General features: G+C 54.7%; 1 protein-coding gene across 4 annotated transcripts in view; it reads right to left on the minus strand.

The window, feature by feature from the left end:
• Nucleotides 1–538: 538 nt before the first annotated feature.
• Nucleotides 539–15,367, minus strand: part of KSR1 (kinase suppressor of ras 1) — a 152,981-nt gene continuing 138,152 nt past the window's right edge. For 2 of the 4 annotated variants that reach the window (XM_057717006.1, XM_057717005.1), the window contains 5 exons: nucleotides 12,385–12,518; nucleotides 11,519–11,650; nucleotides 10,139–10,274; nucleotides 8,429–8,562; nucleotides 540–3,790 (listed from right to left, as the gene is read on the minus strand). In XM_057717006.1, coding sequence (XP_057572989.1) covers nucleotides 3,712–3,790; nucleotides 8,429–8,562; nucleotides 10,139–10,274; nucleotides 11,519–11,650; nucleotides 12,385–12,518 — 615 coding nt within the window. In that variant the 3' untranslated portion in view covers nucleotides 540–3,711. Of the gene's footprint in view, nucleotides 3,791–5,706; nucleotides 5,788–8,428; nucleotides 8,563–10,138; nucleotides 10,275–11,518; nucleotides 11,651–12,384; nucleotides 12,519–15,367 lie in introns of all 4 variants that reach the window. The other 2 variants (XM_057717004.1, XM_057717002.1) reach the window with 2 other exon arrangements.

The following is a 15,367-nucleotide window of genomic DNA, read 5'->3' on the forward strand; positions in this document are numbered from 1 at the left end:
CTTAACTTCTCTGTGCCCCAGCTTCCTCAGCTGAAACATCGTGACAGTTCCCACCCCGTGGTGCTACTGTGAGGACTAGATTAAGGTAAGATGATGCGTAGAAAGCGCCTCTCTGGCTCGAAGGATATTGGTCCCCCTTTGTCTCCATCTGTTCCGCTTACTCCAACCTCCTGCTTAGCTGTCTCTCTTTACAACTGGCAAGGAGAGACTCCTAGAAATAAGATTTAGATAAATGACCACTTCCCACTCCCCAAGGCTTCCATAATGCAAAGACCCCTGCAGCAGAGGCGACAATGACAGATCTGCGTGTGCCCACTGCTGGGGGCTGGATGACCGTCCTCTGTGCATCATGGGCTCGATGCTCTTCTGTCTCCAGATTTAGAAATATCTGCCTTTGAGGTCCAGGCAAAACTCCTCTCCTCGGAAGGAGCTCCCAGAGGCGGTCTGAACACTCTGCCCCCTCGCTCCCTGCTCTTCCACGCCATCCCTCTGAGCAGTTCCCCAGCCCCCTCCCCCACTCATCTGGAGCCGACCCAAGCAGACAGAAGCCCCAGACACCTTGGTACAACTTTATTCACAGACTGCAGACACCCAGGCTGGGCCTGGCACGGGGGTCTTGCCAGTGGCAAAAAAAACCTGATAGCACACGTTCGTTAATACTAACCATTTTAATTTAAATTAATAGCATTTCTGGAAGACAAATGCAGTTGATAGAAAATATAAAAACCTTTACTGTACAAATTTTACATCACATTCAAAAAAGCAAGTGTGTGCCTCGTGGCCACAGAAGACGCTGGGTTTGCACACACGGATGAAATCCTGGCTGACGCTGCAGCATCGCACAAACTCCCAAACTAGCTTCACATTTATGTCTCCACCCGGCCCCTGAATCAACACAGACCACCACCACCACCACCACTACACCCAGGGGCTTACAGGGCACACCACACCCCTCGGTGATCACAGAGAGAAATGCCATGAGAGGGCAGAGGGATTCCAGGCCCTGCACACATCTTTGATTTGGTGACATGGAGCGGTCAGCTTGGCTACACACCACTCACAACCGGCAGGAACGCAGGATTCAAGACCCCGAGTTGGATGGAGATGCAGGGGTTGTGGCTCCGGTGTTTAAAGGCAGCAAGGGCAGATCTTAGGGTTTTGGAGGTGAGGCCCGGAAGCAGGGGGTGGTGGTGATGAGGCTGAAAGGTTAAAGCTTGAGCTCCACTCTCAGACCCCGTGGGGACCTCTGCAGCCCTGAGCTCTCGCCCAGGAGGCCTCCCAGCTTCTCCATCCCTTTCACAGTTGGCTGTGAGGGCTGAATTCACAGTATCTGCCGTCCTTCATGTGTTTCCAAGGCAGACGGGGGGTGGGGTGGGGAAGCACACGGAAGGGCGGGCGTGTCTTCCTAACCTCAATTCACAGTCACTTAAATAGAGGCAGGGAGAAGGGGGCCACCGTGTGTGTGTGTGGGGGGGGGGGCGGGGGGGCGGGGGTGGTTCCTCAGGTGCTTCGTTTAAACGACAGGCATTGCAGAGGCTCAGGCTGAGAGCAGGAAGGCATCCAGGGCCCTGGAGAGGAAGGGGATGTTCCCCAGTCCCCCCCCTCAGGGTTCCTGGCAGACAGTCAGTTCCCTAAGGGCAGGCACGGTGGCTGTCCCCCCGGTCCCCAGCACTTGCACACAGTAGGCGCTCAATGAAAGCTGCCTGAACTGACCCAAGCGTGTGACACCCCCAAGGGAACAAACAAAACCCAGACTGACTTTCTGTGGGCCGTGAGGCGAGCCCTACTTGCTCCGCTGTCGTCCCCCCCGTCGGCCCACTTGCACGTCCGAGGGTTCAGAGAAGGGTGAGAGGCATGAGCTGTGACCTCTGGGAAGGCGCCGATGTGGGGGGAGGAGCCTGATAACAGAGGCAGAGTCACACTCCACGTGGCTTTGGGTGGGGAGATCACGGGCAAAGCTGACCCGGAGGCCGAAGGGATGATGGGGAGAAGCAGAGTCCCACAGAGGAGAGACGACCCACAGAGCCAAGTCCAACTGGTTTACAGTTCCTCCATCTTCCTCCCCATACCCTGAGTGGGAAGGGTTGAGGTGCTGATGGCCGTGGAGGCCCGGGTACCCTGCACGGCTGCGCGGCTGTGCCCTCCCGGCAGGACTGCCAAGCGGTGCCTGGCCCAGAGCCGGGAGGCAGCCCCGCAGCCTCCAGGCTGAGCAGCCCATTTCGTATAATGATTTGGCCAGACTCTAGGTTGAGAGCCTGGCTCGACGGGTCTACAGAAATGGGGTGGGAGGGCCACGTGCCTCCCTGTCTCGGCTCTGAGCGTGGATGTGCGTTCCAGGTCTGAAGACAACCTCCTCTGCACTTCCGTGTCCCTTGTCATTTCTGGCTTTGAAGCCTGATATGATGACATAACCTTCACTGAAGGGCTTCGTTGCCATTTGGAACTTTTCTCTTCAGGTGTCAGCTTCCAATGAGGACAGGCAGGACACTGTCATATCCTGGACTTGCCCAAACCCGGCCCCTCCTCTGGTCTAAATGGACACAAGCAGGGGGCCTGACTTGGTGCTTGGGAAGACCCTGAAGGTGGGGGGCTTGCTAGCCAGGTCTGAATGAAAGGAGGGGGCACATGCCTCCCACCTTAGCTAAGAGCTCTGAGCGTGGGCCGTGGAAGAGCCAGGAGTGGGCTAAGGGGTTTGGACAGGACCGAGGGGTGGAAGAGGCGGGCAGCTCCGGAACCTCGGCAAGACTGACGATGGGTCAGGGCACCTTGCGGCTGGGAGGGTGGGCTCAGGGACCCTCTGCTTGCCACTTCTCCCTCCCCCTACTTTCCCTGTCCTCGTGGATCAATCCTTCATGGTGTACACAGCTCTTGGGCTGGGCCTTAGCTCTGGAGTCAGATGTCAGTCAGGGACTGGGATGTTTCTAAACAGACGAAGCCCTTAGCCCCATCTCCTTGGTGCCTCCCCTGTGGGCTTCAACGAAAGAAACATCTCCCCAGGCTGGGAACCACTGGATCAGTCCAGACGTTATTTGGATTCTATCTGTCTCTGCTTTTCCAGCAGGTTCGGACTGGATTACAGGGGTCAAAGGTGAACCCAAGCTCTCTGCAAACTCCCGACCCCCATAATCCAGCTCGTCTCCTGGTCAGGGGCTCCTCTGCAAGAGGAGGAAGGGACAGCATCCCTCTGATAGGATGATGGGAGATGGGATTTAGGGCCAATGCAGAGGCTGGGTCAAACATTGTGGTCCCCCCATCCTGCCCGAAGAACAGCCACAATCACGATGCTTTTCTTCATCTGGACCAGTGTGGGCGCCTCACTCCTACAGGGTCCTGCAGAGGGGACGGCCACTTCTGCCATCCCAGCCCTCGGTGCCAGCGACCTCTGCACAGACGGTTTTTATTATTACCTATTGTACAGCAACGAGTCCAACTCCGCAGAAACATACATGTAAACATCTGCCACCTGTCGGGACAGGTCTGGTTGTTGGTGATGTCATTTTAAGAAACAGCAGGGGCGGCTCCTTCTCCAGGACCCAAGTGTTTTGGGGGACAAACAGTCTAAACCGAGGACTCGTGCTCTGGGTTTGCAGCACTTCAGAGGGCGGCTGGCGTTTTGAAGAGTGTTATTTTTTTTTTGTCATGGTGGTTGTTTGGATGTTTCAGAAACACATTTAGGAAAGAAATACATCGTCAAAAAAACTGCACAGCTGGCTACATCTTTGGATTACCGGACTCCAGGACGCCCAAGCCAAACCTTTCAAACCGGGGTACAACTTTGCTGCTGTTAATGCTGCAAAGAGGAACAAAAAACAAGGAGTTACAGCCCCGCAGGTCTTGGTCAGGATTCTGGCAACATTAGCTAATGAGTGGGCCAGTTCCAGAAGCTCAGCAGGGGACCCAGCCCCACCAGGAAGTGGGAATGATGATACAGGCCAACAGCCGGGGCAAGGCTGCTCCTGGTGCCACCCGGCTGGGGCGCTAAGCCTCGGCTGCACTCCCTCCTGGAGGGCAGTGGCCTGTTCGTCTCGGAACCCCCAGCACCCTGCACGCCCCGTAACTGCCGTGGGCTTGTTTTCACTGGCAGCCCAGGAAGCCTCTTGCTCCGAGTGGAACCGGGAGGGAAGAGAAGCCCGGCCGCCAGTACTAAGAGGGGTACTGCATGCTCCTTCTAGAAACAGTCCTCAAATGCTGGGGTGCATCAGGGCCACCTGGGCAGCAGGTTGAAATGCGAGTTCTCAGCATCTGCCTCCAGACACCCAGATTCAGGTCATGGGGGTGGGGGTGGGGCAGGGATCTGCATCTCGAACGCAGAGGAGGACCTGTGCGTGACCTGCCAGCCACGCTCTTGCCGGCTCGGGGTCCGGTCCTTTCCGTCTGCACTGGGCAGGTGGCAGGGGAGTGGCGCTGCAGGCGCAGAGGGCAGAAGCGTTGTCATTAGTGAAACTGTTTGGAGACCGGCCTCACCCCCTTGCTTCAGGACAGCTTTCCCAGGTGTGTGGCCGAGGACACAGCCTTTCACCGCTGGTGTCTTTCATGGCAACAGAACTTGCGGTGTCACAACCCCAGCCCTCCAGAGGGGACCGCCCGGCAGCTCTGAAGTCATTCCACTCCTCGTTGGGCAAGATCCCCGCGGGTTACAAGCCAAGCAAAACCCCGCCCCCCTGTCCTGGGGACACAGCCCTCAGGGGGCCGGTGTGTTGGGGGGCCAGGGGGAGGGAGGATCTCTCTCACTGAGCTGTTAGTAGGGAGACAGGGGCACCCCACAGAAGAAGCGCTAGAGAGAGATGAAGTCGAGTCCGGGGAGGCGGTTCTGGGGGGCGCTGTCAGGGGAACCCTCCGCGGAGAGCAGTTACTCAGGCACACGCAGGCCACGGAGCGAGGCGAGGGCCCGTTTTAACAAACAAAGCAAAAGAAGTCTCAGCAGAGGAGGCCGGAGCAGCAGCGATCGCGTCCCCTGGGTTAGTGCCCGCTGTCTGAGCTCTAGGAGAAGCTGCGATGCCGAGCGTGGATTAGGAGGAAGAAAGCCCCAGTACGTGCAAGGCGGCCAGGCCTACAACCTAGGGGAGGAAAGAGAAGAGCGGAGCGCAGCGTCAGGACCCGAGCCCTCGGGGAGGGGGGGGGGGGCAGCGGCCGAGGCCCGGCCAGGGCGCAGGGCAGGGGCCCCTCTTTCCTCGTGCACAGAGAAAGGGACATACCCACTCCATTCCAGGCTTCCGCAGCAGAGCAAGCTTGGAAGGGAGCCTGGCACAAAGAGCCTCCCCCGAGCTCCCCTGGGACAGGGCCACAGAGCTCTATACAGAGGTTGACCAGCAGGCCCACGGCACCTCGGGGGGGGGGGGGGGGGTCCCCTAACCATCAAAATTGACATCTTGGAGTTTACTATTTCCGCTCCCCGCAATCTCCTCTTTAAAGTCTGGCCAGAGGGGATCCTGGGGACTCAGACCAGTGATCTGCGTTCTTCCCTGCCCATGGACAAGCCATCGTCTGCCACGGTGAGTGGACCGATTCCCTGCCCTATGCCGTGGGTCTGCTCTCAGCCCAGCGAGAGAAACAGGAGCCACGCAAGCTGCCAGAGGGTCACTCTGGTTTATGGCAATACGACACGCCAAAAAGGGGAAGCTGGATGCAGAGACAGAACAGGAAGCAGGATGTGCAAAGGGTTAACCGCAAACAGGCAGAGAATCAAGGACGCAGCAGAAGACACACTATTCCTCCAGGACTGGACAGTGGTTCTTAAAGTCAGGGTGACCGTAACGTCCTTTCCCATAGTAGCGGCTCCGCCAGCGCCTGGGAGCGCCCGCAACCATTTCGCCAGGCGTGGGAGGAGTGCGGTCCAGCAGGTGATGGAGATGGGCACCCAGTGCGGATGGGTGGAGGAGGGGCCGCAGGAATCAGGATGGCGGGAGAGGGGGAGATGACAGGACAGGCCAGCGCATCCGCCACCCCCCGAAAAAAAAAAAAAAGCAACAAGACCGGTGGAAAAGAAAAGAGAAAATGAGAATTAGAGGCTGGAGCGTGTAGAAGTGAAAATCAGGAACAGAAAGCTTTGATACAGACTCATGGAGGTATGCTCTGGCATGCTTTCCTAGAAGGGGCGAAAACTGATCACTCTGGGCAGGAAACAACCCCCATTTGTGACTCCGTGTCCCACGTGTGAAATGAGAAAGTGGGGCTCTGTGGCCTTTCAGGAATCTGGAGCCACCTCCTGAATGCAAGCACCCCACCCCACCTCCGCGCAGCCTTCAATTTTGTGGAGAAAACCAGGGCCTGGTTTGCTAAACGAGTTGCCCAAGGTCTCACAAACCAGATCCTTGAACCTCTTGAGAGGCCAGGAGACACCCCCCCCAGACTCCCGCCCAAGACCCAGCTCCTATGACCCCTCTCTTCTGGAGACGCTTCCCCAAGCTCCCCGAGTGGGCAGCGTGCCCACAGAGACTGAGTTTCTGGCTGGCACTCAGCACGTTGTCAGCATCCCCTCACCCATCAAATAGTCACTGAGCGAGGACGACATGCCAGGAGTGTGCTAAGAGCTGAGAATACAGAGGTGACGAGGCCGTGTCCTGCTCGGAGGGCTTACACTGTACACCTGCTTGTCTTTATCCTCATTAGACCACAACTCCGTGCTGGTGGAGGCCCGGCCCTGGCCTGTTGCCTCAGCAACGGTTGGGTAAAACCCACACCTCTGATGGCAACATCCTGTTACTCCCTATTTGTATTGGACTCTGACCCATCTTAAGCGCAAAATACTGAATCTAATCTCACATTATAAGGTACGGCATTCCCTCACCCCAAGTCGTCATTGCTCAGACTGTCCCCGCAAGTGGCCTAATTGCCAATCAGTTTCTTCCAGTTCCCCTCCTTGCACCCTCCGCCGGGCGGACCCAGCCTGGGCCTCTCCTCACCTGCGGCTCGAAGCCTGGTTTGGTTTATTTTCAAAAATGAGCTGGCAGTGGGAATGAATTGGGAGATTGGGATACCAAATTGTAACTCTAAATATATGCAGTTTATTGTAAAAAGAATTAAAAATTAAAAAAAAAAATGAGCTGGCAAACTAGGTGTAAGTCAAGTTGGGCTACAAAAAAGTTGTTACCATTTTAGTCATTAAAAAAAATAAAAATAAAAAAACAAAACAAAGAATGTGTGACAGAGACCATATGACCTGCAAGCCTAAAATATTTACTGTCTGCGCTCTTTCTAGAGCAAGGGGGATGCTGCCACCAGCACACACCTGGGCAGGTATGAGATCCGGGTGCAGCTTCTGTGGGGGCTACGCTGGGTGTGGGGGGTAGTCAGGCTCTTGCCCACCCTCTACTCCCATCCAAAGAAGCCCCACTTTATCTGTGCTATGTTCTGGGGCTGTGCGAGATTTCACTTCTAGAAAGTGCCTTTCACCTTCACGTTCAAAGCCATGCATCTTGTCCAGGAGTCCAGCCACAAATCCACATATTAAGAATTTTTTTAACCTTTCTAAATGATTGGGGGAAAAAAAATCAAAAGAAGACTATTTCGTGACCTGTGAAAACTACATGAAATTCAAGTTTCTGCGTCCAAAAGGAACGTTTTGCTAGAACCTGCCAGCCCGCGAGCGTATGGGTTTGTGGCTGCTCCCACACCAAACAGCAGAGCTGGGTCGTCGTGACAGAGACTGTGCTGGTGGTGTCGTCGCTTTGCAGGCTGCTGAGCTGTCACACGCGTTTCCCTCTCGGCCTGCAAAGCTAAACTATTTCCCACGTGGCCCTTGGCAAGTCTGCCCCCCACCCCTCTGTAGAGCTGTGGAGCTGAGGGCAGGAACAAGGAAGGACTTGCCCAGATTCTCGCAGAGGCAGGGCAGAGGTCTGTTTTTGAGTGTTCTGGCAGAGGGAACCAGAGGGACAAAGGAAAAAAGGGAATGAGGCAGGACTCCGAAGAGATGAGTGGAGACCACCCCAGCACCCAGGGCTGCAAAGGATTATGTGATTACACAGAAGGGGGGTGGGCTTCCGGTGTCAAGGCAGCACATAAACCCAGGCAGCGTGGTGCCCGTAACAGGTGTTTGATCTGGGGGCTGAAAGCTCTGTCTTGAGTCTGCACCATTTTAAGCAACAGCCGCTCTGCTGGTTTTAGGGAACTCTGGACTTCCACCTGGCCCTGTCTCTGGCCCCCTCCTGGGCAGAATCTTCTTGTCGGGGCCTAGCCTGGGCCCAGCGTTAGCACTGGGCTGATAGCAGTGATGTGGAGGTTTCCACAGAGGAGAACAAGAGACACCGGCCTATAAAAGAGTCTCTAAAATAAATGTGGTGAGCAGAATCCCAGTATCCCTTGGGTGAGGGGACGAGTCACCTTTCGCTAACCAGCTCTGGGGATTCCTTAGATCAAAGTCTCGGGCAGACACAGCAGACGGTATCTCCCAAGATGCCTGGCTGCAGGTTTAGCTCCGAGGGGTACTTACTCAGCAGACTTCCAGAAGTGCCCGGGGTGCGAGAGCCGCCGGTTCAGCTTGGGCAGCTTCTCCAGCATGTCCATCAGCAGGGGGAAGCTCGGCCTCTCCTGCAGGTCGAAGGCCCAGCAGGCAGACAGGATCTCCTGCAAGAGCGAGCCGGCATTGGAGGGCATGCGAGCTGGCAGGGAGCGAGGGGGCGCAGCTGGGGCACTCTGCCCAGGGTCCCTTCAGTGCTCCCGAGCGCCCCCCAGCCGGGGGGCCCCTGACCCTCCTGTTAACACTGAGGTGAGTGGCCGTGGCTGGGGTAGGGCTGAGAAATAACTGAGTTTCAGAAGAGCTCTCACGCCTCCAGTTAAAACAAAGAGCATGGGCCTGCCTCCCCTCCTTCCTTTCTTGACCTCCCCGGAATAACAGTCACAACGCCAAAAGACAGGTCTTAGGAAAGGGATCAGAAATGGGGTCACAGATGTTTAGAATGGAGAGCGGAAGGCGGCGAGTGGACAGGTGAAACGCACGATGCTCGGAAGGTGTGCGGGGCTGGGCTGCAATGGAGGCGGAAGCCTGGGTGCTGCAGGGATGGAGGATGGAGGCTGGGAGTGACAAGGACTGAGTACAGGGCAGCAGTGAGAGTCCACAGAACAGCTGTCCTGGCTGCCCCAAGTCAGGGCAAAGCCCTTCTCGCTTTGGCCTTCTGCTGCCTACTCTCCGGATCCACGTGTACACACAGCACCCCTCGGCCTTTCGAGTCAGGAGAAGTACCTGTGAGAAGACAGGCCTGCACACACGACCAGGCAGAAGGTGCTCGTGCAACAGGGCAGATGGCGACCCTGCCAGGAAACTCACAGCCTAGTTAGCACGTCACCTGGACAAGTGCCAGGTGGTCCCCTACAGGCTTCCACTGCTATGCTGCCCAGGCACCTACCGGAGCTACTTATCAATATCCCGGCTGGCAGCTGTCCGCTCCAGGCCTGACTGACTCAGCGCCTGGTGAACACTGACCACACTGAAAATACCGCCCCTCAGGTTCCTCCAAGAATCACTGAGCCAAGCAGGGCAACTTACAAACTGCAATGCAGAGAAACCATTAACCTGAGGGCAACAACTATATTATGATCTGGCATCTTGAAAACAAATTTGCTGCGGAAATCTTGATTCGTCCCCAAACAACTGAGAAAAACATTGAGAAAGATCTGACACTACAACAACCCCACTGTCTGTACTCTGTGCAGTGAAATTTTCTACTATCTTCTTTGTAGTAAGTAACACACAGGCTTTATTCTCTTATCTCATAATTCAATCAAAACCATTATCTTTATTTTCTTCCTGCCTTTTTTTATTTTTTTTTTCTTTTAAGACATAAATTTTTAATATGTTTAGCCATTTAGACTTAAGGGCTATTTGTTACAGAATTGGCCTGGTCTAACACATTGCCTCTCAGCTTCTCAAACACACCAGCCTCTTTCTACCCCAGGACCTTTGCACATGCTGGTCCCACTTCTCCCCATTCTACTTGGCTCACATTGCTTAAAGACAATTTTTTAAAAGGCTAGCAGTGGGGTGGTGAAGGACACAGGCCTCCTAGCCAGCAGCAAAGAGGCCAGCCTGACACACATCCACCTCTGGGTCCCACTTCTCAGGTGTGTGAAGGAAAGGCAGCCAGGGCCCCGCCCTCTAGCCTACCTCCCTCTCCCAGTGCAGGCGGGGAGGGGGGCTACTCACGGTGACTTCCTTCCCCAGGCTGACGGAGGCCAGGACTCGCTTCATCCCTTCTCCGCTTCCAATCTGCCAGATCAGGGCCTCTGCAGCTTGGTTCTTCAAGGGCCAGTCTCTGGCTTGCAGCTCATACCAAACAGTCCTGTGGAGACCGCCCACCCACGTGTCGTGAGGTCCTAGATGGCTCGGCTCAGCTCACGCCTGGGGGCACCTGCTGCCCCGATGCCAGGAGCCCGGCCGGAGGACCCAGGACCCTCCTCCCGCCTTCCTCACCCGCCAGGCTTCCGGGATACCCTGACTCCTCCCGGGCCTTGCGCTCCCATTGCGCTGGGAAGTCTGAGACAGCACAGGCTCTGGACAGAGATGCTGGTACAACCATTCAACCTCCATGGGGTGGATGCCCACCGCCAAGGTCGTCTGAGGAGTGACCAGGATGCCCAGCCCTGGGCCCGGCACACGCAGGTGGTCAAGAACTGACAGTTAAAGGGCAGGGCAGGAAGAGACCACCTGCGAGGGAAGGACCCCCAACAGATTATGGGATAAGACCCTCACTCAGACCCTCCAAGTCCTCTTGCCCTTCTCGACTTATCTAGACGGGACCTGCTCCGTTAGACCCACTCTGTCCAACATGGGGGCCACGTGGGGCTACTGAGTAACTGAAGTGTGTGGAGGGGAACTGAGCTGTAAAACACACACCAGATTTTGAAAGCTTTGTGGGGTAAGATTTTAATTTCTTATTTTGATTACATGTTGAAATGATAATATTTTGGCTATATTGAGTTAAATATCTATTGAAATGGATTTAACTGGTTTCTGTTTCTTTTTCTTTTTCCTTTTTTTTTTTTTGGCCGTGCCACATGACATGTGGCCATCTCAGTTCCCCAACCAGGGATCGAACTCGTGCCTCTTACGGTGGAAGTGTGGAGTCCTAACCACTGGACCTCCAGAGAATTCCCTCTTTTTCTTTTTTTAACGTGGCTATGAGAAAACTTTACACATCTGGCTGATATTGTATTTCTATATTTCTATGTTTCTATCGGTCAGCACCCCAGCTCTTCGCGGGGGCACAGCTGGCAGAACTCCCTATTCTCCCAGAGGGACAGTCCTTGGCCAGCTCTGGTGAGTGTCCTCATGGGGCAACAGCTGGGAATGACATCCAGAGTTAAGCATTTTATACAATTAGCTAATTTAGTCCTCATGAAATAGCTCTACCAGGGAGGTACTTTATCCTTCCCATTTTACAGGTGGGGAAACAGAAGGTCAAGGATGCGGTTGCTGGCCCAAACAAGCACACCTCCCCATGCCCCCCGTGGCCTGTAGGACCCTCTCTTTCGGCTACACTTGGCCTCAAGGCCCCAGGAGGAGGGACGCCAGGGGCTTCCTCACCCAAATGCATAGATGTCAGCAGCTTTGGAGAAGGGCAGCTGGTCCTCATCCTTCCCGGGGGTCATCTCCCGCACGATCTCGGGAGCCAGGTAGCACAGCCAGTCATGTGACAGCTTCAGCTGGTTCTCACGCCTAGAGGCCAAGAAGCCAGGCAAGGACACCGCCTTCAGCCAGCAGCGAAGAGACCCGAGGGGCACACGTCTGTCCCGGGGCTGGCACACCACCCACGCACGGCCCAGAAAAGCAGCACGCCCATCGGGCACCGGCCAAGCACCCACGCTTTGGGGGAATGTTACAGAGGAGTGATAACCAGGCTTTTCTAGGAAAGCAGGCCGGGTGGGGGTATTGGCAGGGAGCTGCATTTGAGGGTGCCTGCTTCTCTACCCTGGGAGAGCGGAGGGTGTCTCCATGTAGGAGATCGGATCTGCCTGTGGGCCTCGCCACCCGGCCTGGGGCTGGCCCTCCAGCCGGGCTGCTGCTTTCCTTCCTGGGGTCCAGATGCTTGGGGAGGAGCCCTTCTCCTCACCCCTACCCCTTCAAGATGTGCGGACACAGAACCTGATTTCCTCCTCATAATGGGGACGTGAACCCTGGTCCACTGCCCGTCGGTGAGCATACAGGGAAAATGAGAGAGGGGTCCCAGCCTCCATGGGGGTCAGCCTAAGAATTAAGTGCTACAGGGGACCTAAGTGTCACCCAAACCGGATTCTGGACCAGAACCACATGCGCAGGACCTGGCCTTTCCTACAGGCAGGGCTGCCTCTCAGCAACAGAAAACAAGAGTGCCCGGACCTCGGCTGGACCTCAGGCCCACCAGCACTGCCCAGTTCCTCCCTAGTCTGTCCAGACGCCCAAGGCCGACTGACCGTCCCTCTCGCACCACGCCCGAGATCCCGAACAGCCCGAAGTCTGTGATCACCACTTTGCCATTGTCGTAGAAGATGTTCTTGGATTTGAGATCTTTGTGTACGATGCCCTTGGCGTGGAGATATCCCATTCCCTGGAAGACAGTGCGCCTCACGTCAGGGGCAGAGGGAAGATGAATGACGACGATTTACCTTCTAACCTGGGCTGGGTCCTGAGCTGGACGCCTTACCCCAACCCCCTCATTTAATCTTCACAACCCTATGCAGTGTAACCATCTCCTTTTTACAGAGGGGGAGACCCCGCCTCAGAGACCAGAGACGGGAAGTGATTTGCCCCAGGCCACACAGCAGTTAAGCAGCATTGCTGAGATCTGCTTCCAGGCCAGTCTGTGCTCCTGTTGTGTCACCTCACTGCCCGACATCAACTTTATACTCAGATGAGGTGTAAAAAGGGTGACAGGTGGGGGGCTGGGGGGTCAGGAAAAGTACAAAGAGTGTTGCAAACCTCCGTGTTAAATCATAAAGGACCCAAGTGATCTGGGGTCTCTATCAGGCTTTGCACAGCTGGCCTCTCCCCTCAGGCTGGGCAAGGGCTCGGGGTTGGGGTGGGGAACAGAGAGGAATTTCCACAGAGGGAGTCTCCAAGATCAGGTGGTCCCACTGCCTGTGCTACAGCAGAAGTCCTGGATTAAGACTGAAATCCAGGACTTCCCTGGTGGTGGGCAAGACTCCATGCGCCGAATACAGGGGCCCGGGTTTGATCCCTGGTCAGGGAACTATATCCCACATACATGCTGAAACTAAAGATCCCGCATGCTGCAGTGAAGATCCCATGTGCTGCAACTAAGACCCAGTGCAGCCAAAATACATAAATAAACATTTTAGAAAATTAAATTGAATAAACATTAAAAAAAAAAAAAGACTGAAATCCAGCCCGGATTCTAATTCACTGTGTGCTCCTGGACACTTCTGAGCCTCAGTTTCCTCATCTGTCAAGTGAGAGGGCGGGGGTGGGTGATTTCCAACCAACGCTCTATTTGGACTGAACACTGACTGCCAGGTACATGGGACGTGGATGACCTGACGCAGGCATGATCTCATCCAAGGCCAAACCCAGGACTTCCAGGTACCCTGATGCTCTTGGGAACAGGGAGGGGGGAGGGAGAAGGGGGGACGTTTGTACAAGATGCACGACTGAAATGGGCATCCCTGCCGGGTCAGAAGGAGGCACATGTAAATCCACCTCCCAATCTCCCACATCAAGGGTGCTTCATATGCGAGAAATCTCCCTGCCTTTAAAGGTATCTTGAGGTGAGGAAGGGAGAGGTAAACAACAAGCCACATTTAGGAAACAGAAGGAACGAACTGTGAGGCAGAAGCAGACAGAACTCAGTCGAGCCCAGAGCTCAGACCGAGTGGGGCTGGAACGTGTCAGAGGAGAATGTACACAAGGCAGATGCTCTTTTGCAAGAGACGGGGGCTCGGGGTCCACTGTGGCCACATCCCTCAGGCCTGCTGAGAGCTGTCATCCTGCCATGGAAGCAGGGAGTTCCAGGAACGTGTGACTTGCTCCATCCTGAATGTAAAACAATCCTTCTGCCCATTTCCCAAACCAAACCAAGGCACGAGCCTTCCCCAGTGACCAAAGAGAGCCAAAGACCCCACCTTGGGTTGAACAGGGACCAGCTGTGTGATGGAGGATAAGTGGCTGTACCTCTCTGTGCCTCGTTTATAAAAATAGGTACCACAGCCTCAAAGGGCCAGAGATAAGATTGAAAGCACCTGGGTCTGGAACACCACTCCTCCTTCCTTCCCATAATTTCACAATGCTTCTAGAGTGACCCCAAGCCCTCTAACCAAAGGTCAAGCCCCTGTTATTATATTTTGAGCCTCAAAATATCAGAGATGAGTACAAAAGGAAGTGGCTTAGTAGTTCCCAGAAGGGCGGGGGGTGGGGTGGGTGTGTGTGTGGAAAATGTATAAGCAGCAGAGAGGAGGCTTCCAGCTCTGCAGCTCCAAAACCTTTGAGCAACTTTTTCACTTCTGCCCTGGAATCTTCCAGATGGCTCATTCAACCCAACTCAGCCTAACCCAGCAATCAGACTCCCCCAGTGTCCTGACAATAAGGAGAGAGGACAGTTTGGGGGAGGAGGGCAGAGTCAGGTAGAGTGGGGAGCAGGGCCCAGCAGGTTTCGGGACGTCACAGAGTAGGTGTGACACTCTGCAGCTCCCTCCGACTTCTCTGAAGTGAGACAGACTACAGATGAAGGCGTGTGATATTTTGGTTCTGGGGGCTGCAAAAGTTCAATGCGTTAGTTTAGCCACATGGAAAAGTCACATGGAAATCTTGGTGTTCATAAATGTCACTGAGATTTTTATCCTTTCCTTTCCAAAGACACACACACACAATGGATGGAAGGAGGGAGGGAGAAAAAAGAAAAGAAGGCAAGAGTGAAGACAGGAAAGGGACAAAAACTTGGTGGGAGCTGGTAAGAGAAAGCTTTTCTGCAAAAACAAGAACCAGGAAAGAGGAAGCCCTATCCAGCACTCATCTAGTTTTTCTCTGGGCCTGTCTGTTGTTAAATAAAGCAACAAATAAGCTCTTCTTTCATCTTTTTAAAAATTATTTTAAAAAGATGAAAGAAAAAAAAAAAAAAAGCTGCCTGAGGGCCTGTTCTCTTGAAACTTGGATTTGGAAACTTTAAGGCAGAACCCCTGCCCTAAACCAATTCTAACAGACTCTCACCAAGCGCTGGCCCTAGGCCCAACGCTCTCTCCATAGCTTATCCCATTTTACCTTTGCACCAATCCAACAAGGGAGGTGATACCGGCATCTCCATTTCACAGGGGAAGAAGCCAAGGCTCAGAGAGGCTAATCGACCTTCCTGAAGTCACACAGCTGGTGTGACCAAGATTCAAACTCAGGCCATCTGCCTTCAAAACCCACTGAGTTTCTCCAGGGTGTCCAGCTCCCAGCGGACAA

Source organism: Hippopotamus amphibius, chromosome 17 (assembly GCF_030028045.1).
Source record: "Hippopotamus amphibius kiboko isolate mHipAmp2 chromosome 17, mHipAmp2.hap2, whole genome shotgun sequence".
NCBI classification, from domain to species: domain Eukaryota; kingdom Metazoa; phylum Chordata; class Mammalia; order Artiodactyla; family Hippopotamidae; genus Hippopotamus; species Hippopotamus amphibius.